Source organism: Melampsora larici-populina (genome assembly GCF_000204055.1).
Source record: "Melampsora larici-populina 98AG31 unplaced genomic scaffold MELLAscaffold_11, whole genome shotgun sequence".
Lineage (NCBI taxonomy): Eukaryota > Fungi > Basidiomycota > Pucciniomycetes > Pucciniales > Melampsoraceae > Melampsora > Melampsora laricis-populina.
The window spans coordinates 846,802-849,762 of NW_006768775.1; the positions used below are offsets into that span (position 1 = coordinate 846,802).

Sequence of the window (2,961 nt, forward strand, 5' to 3'; positions counted from 1 at the left end):
TTAGCTTTATCCATACGACAGAGTTGTTGGAAGCGTCCTGGATGACCTTCCAATGATTCTTGTTTGTAGAGATATCCACAAAGAGCGGAAGTATGGTACAGTTGCTTCGGAAGACCTTGTCAATGAGCAAGGTTGCAAGCATGCTTAAGCAGAAGATTGAGGACAAGGTTGTCATCTTTGTCATCATCTGACAAGGATGATGAATAGTATTTGATGAGTGAATTCGAGTCTGTATCAGACATCACCGGTGTAGATCCCAATGGGATGTATGTGTGTGATTGTGAAGTGAGGATGAGGGAAGGACCATTAGGGATCACTGATTATGGTAAAGAAGGATTGAAGTTTGAATTTCAAAGTTTACTGACCAAACATATTTTGTTCAAATGTTACTCAAATTGCGTTTATTTGAAATAATCTTGATTTTCAAGACAATCTCATTTGCCCCAGGGCAATTGACGGGAGGTCAAATTGAGTTTACAAATCATAATTGCAACCAAATGTAGCCTTAGGGTAGGAGGTGCTTCATTTATGGGATACAAAGTAGAATCTGGGTACGTGCCCGGATTCTACTTTGTATCCCGTAATCAAGAGCAAATTTAGGCACTTCTGAGAAAACTCTTAAAAAAGTTGGGAGGTGGAAGTCAGAATCTTTCAGACAATATGTCAAAGAATTTTCAGAAGACAAAACGAGAAGTACGAAGTTGTTTTTAGACACGATTAAATTAATTAATCGAACTCGAACGTAGCAAGAATGTATCACAAGCTTTAGAAGTCATGCAGAGTTAGAGTTTATTCCATGATGTCCCACAATAAGAGTTCCAACCATACAGTGAAAGGGGCTGTCCATCAGGCCAAGGACAGCATGGTTAGACCATCCCTACCTTGGAAAAAAGGGAAACCAGACAAACCCTCCAACGGGGAGAGATGTGAGCCCTCAACCATGTTAGAATTGTTGGTTTATAGAAACCAAAAGACTGGTTTTGGAAAACCAAGTCCCTGGTTCTGTAAGAGCACAAATTTGGTTTGAGTAAACCAAAAATGTGCTTGTCCCGTGCACTTTCCCATAAAGCACTTACCTCACCAACCAGGCAAGGTAAGAGCAGGGATGGTGATATAATATCAACCATCACTTACTTAAAGTGATAGTTTATCACGCCTTATATTAGAAAACATTGTAACGTAAAAGTAAACTAAATAGTGGATTTCTCTTTCATTTTATTTCTATATATTTGTGTATATTGCTGCTTGCTTTGTCTTTTTTGTGTGGGTGAATTAAATGATCTTTCAAACCCTTTTAACATTATCACTTAAAAGCAATCTTCTTGCTTACGACAAATATTGCTTGACCGTGATTGACTCATACAATCTTCAATCCAGTCAATAAGTCAAAGTAAATTGGTATCATTTGATTGTAATTCAAATGATTATCAACTTTATTTACCTGAAACTAAGTGACCTTTTCAACCAACAAAAATGGTTTACCTCCATCACACCATGCAATGTAATGAACTAATATATATGATGATGTACGCTGTAAGAATATGTGACTAATCCTAGTAAGGGCTTACAACATGAGTTATAATGAAGAGATGGGATTTCAAGATATGAGGAGATTGGTATAGAAGGAAGAAATCCCAAAAACAAAATCAATCATATATACATTTGACGGAGCGGAGCATATTTGAAACTTCAAATCACAAAATAGGATCAAAATGGCAAAGAAGGAGTGAATTACCCAAATAATTTCAACTCCAAACATGGATGTTACTGAAGCTCAAATCTCAAAATGAGATGAAAATGGTAAAGAAAGAATGAGTTACCAAAAATATTCAATCTTTTAAGGTTATGTGGAAGGAATTTGGGGGTTTGGAAAATTTTGTATGATCCTTTTCTTTGATCCAAGCCTTTTTTTTGTTGGGTACCATAGTATTGGCAGCTTTTGCATGCTTATGGTTTTGGCTGGAAGTTTCTAGCAGCACACTCTGCCAAGGTTGCCCTATCTCTTGCATCCGCCCTGAAAAGAATACAAGAAATTCTTAGTCAAGTTAGTTGTGAGGATAAATTGAAGATGAGTTTACATACTCTGGATCGGAGGGATATTCAAAGTCTGAGTCTTGTTCACAGGGATGTTTACCCCCAACTTTACCACTGAGGCATTTCCACAATACACCAACAGAAATAAGTAAGCCACCAATTACCCCCACTCCTATGAGTTCCTTTGAGTATTTATGTAACACATCATCATTTTCATCCGACTGTGACCCATAGATAGAGGGTTGATTATATGAATCTACTTGTTGTTGAGTCCATACTGGTGGTGCCTCGGTTACAGCTCCACCAGGCACATTCATCATTGGTGTATATGGGCTACCAACCTGCTGCATTTTTCTATCATGATACATTAGATAGTCTGGGGGACCATGATTTTTTGCCATTGCTTCCATTTGGGCTGCCTCTTCCACACTATCATGGTATGCTTGAGTGGTAGCTCCCCAGACCACACCACTTGATTGAGACACTGTTTTGTCAGCTAATTCAGTTGGTCTGGTGGGGCTGGCCATTCCAAGTCGATGAAGGATAGGACTAGAAGCAGTGTGATCCATCAACATATTGATGGTTACAAACATCTGTCGAAATCTCATCTTGGGTAGGCTGTTGAAAATACATACATAGAAATGTCAGCACCCAAACTTAATTATCTCTGAAGCCTTTGACTAGTATGCTAGATCAGGAATCAAAGAAGAGGCCTGCACTGAAGGTTTACGGAGACAGATGAACTATAGAGGGATTGATAGGAAACTATTGTCTTCTTGGAACAGCAGATAGAGATAGGGAAAAATAAGCTTCAAAGAACTTTTGCAGGACAATAATATCAAGGGTTTAAGAAAATTTCATCTACAATTTCAGCCTGGCGAGTGACAGACTCTTGGTGTATAGTAGAGCAATGGGCAGAAAGAGAAG

The 2,961-nt window shown here is 38.5% G+C and overlaps 1 protein-coding gene across 1 annotated transcript; it reads right to left on the reverse strand.

The window, feature by feature from the left end:
* Positions 1–1,947: 1,947 nt before the first annotated feature.
* MELLADRAFT_84667 (uncharacterized protein) lies at positions 1,948–2,642 on the reverse strand (the record flags this gene model as incomplete). Its single annotated transcript, XM_007408189.1, has 3 exons — positions 1,948–2,014; positions 2,083–2,216; positions 2,295–2,642. The coding sequence occupies 3 exons, from the start codon at positions 2,640–2,642 to the stop codon at positions 1,948–1,950; spliced, it is 549 nt and encodes a 182-aa protein (XP_007408251.1).
* Positions 2,643–2,961: the final 319 nt, after the last annotated feature.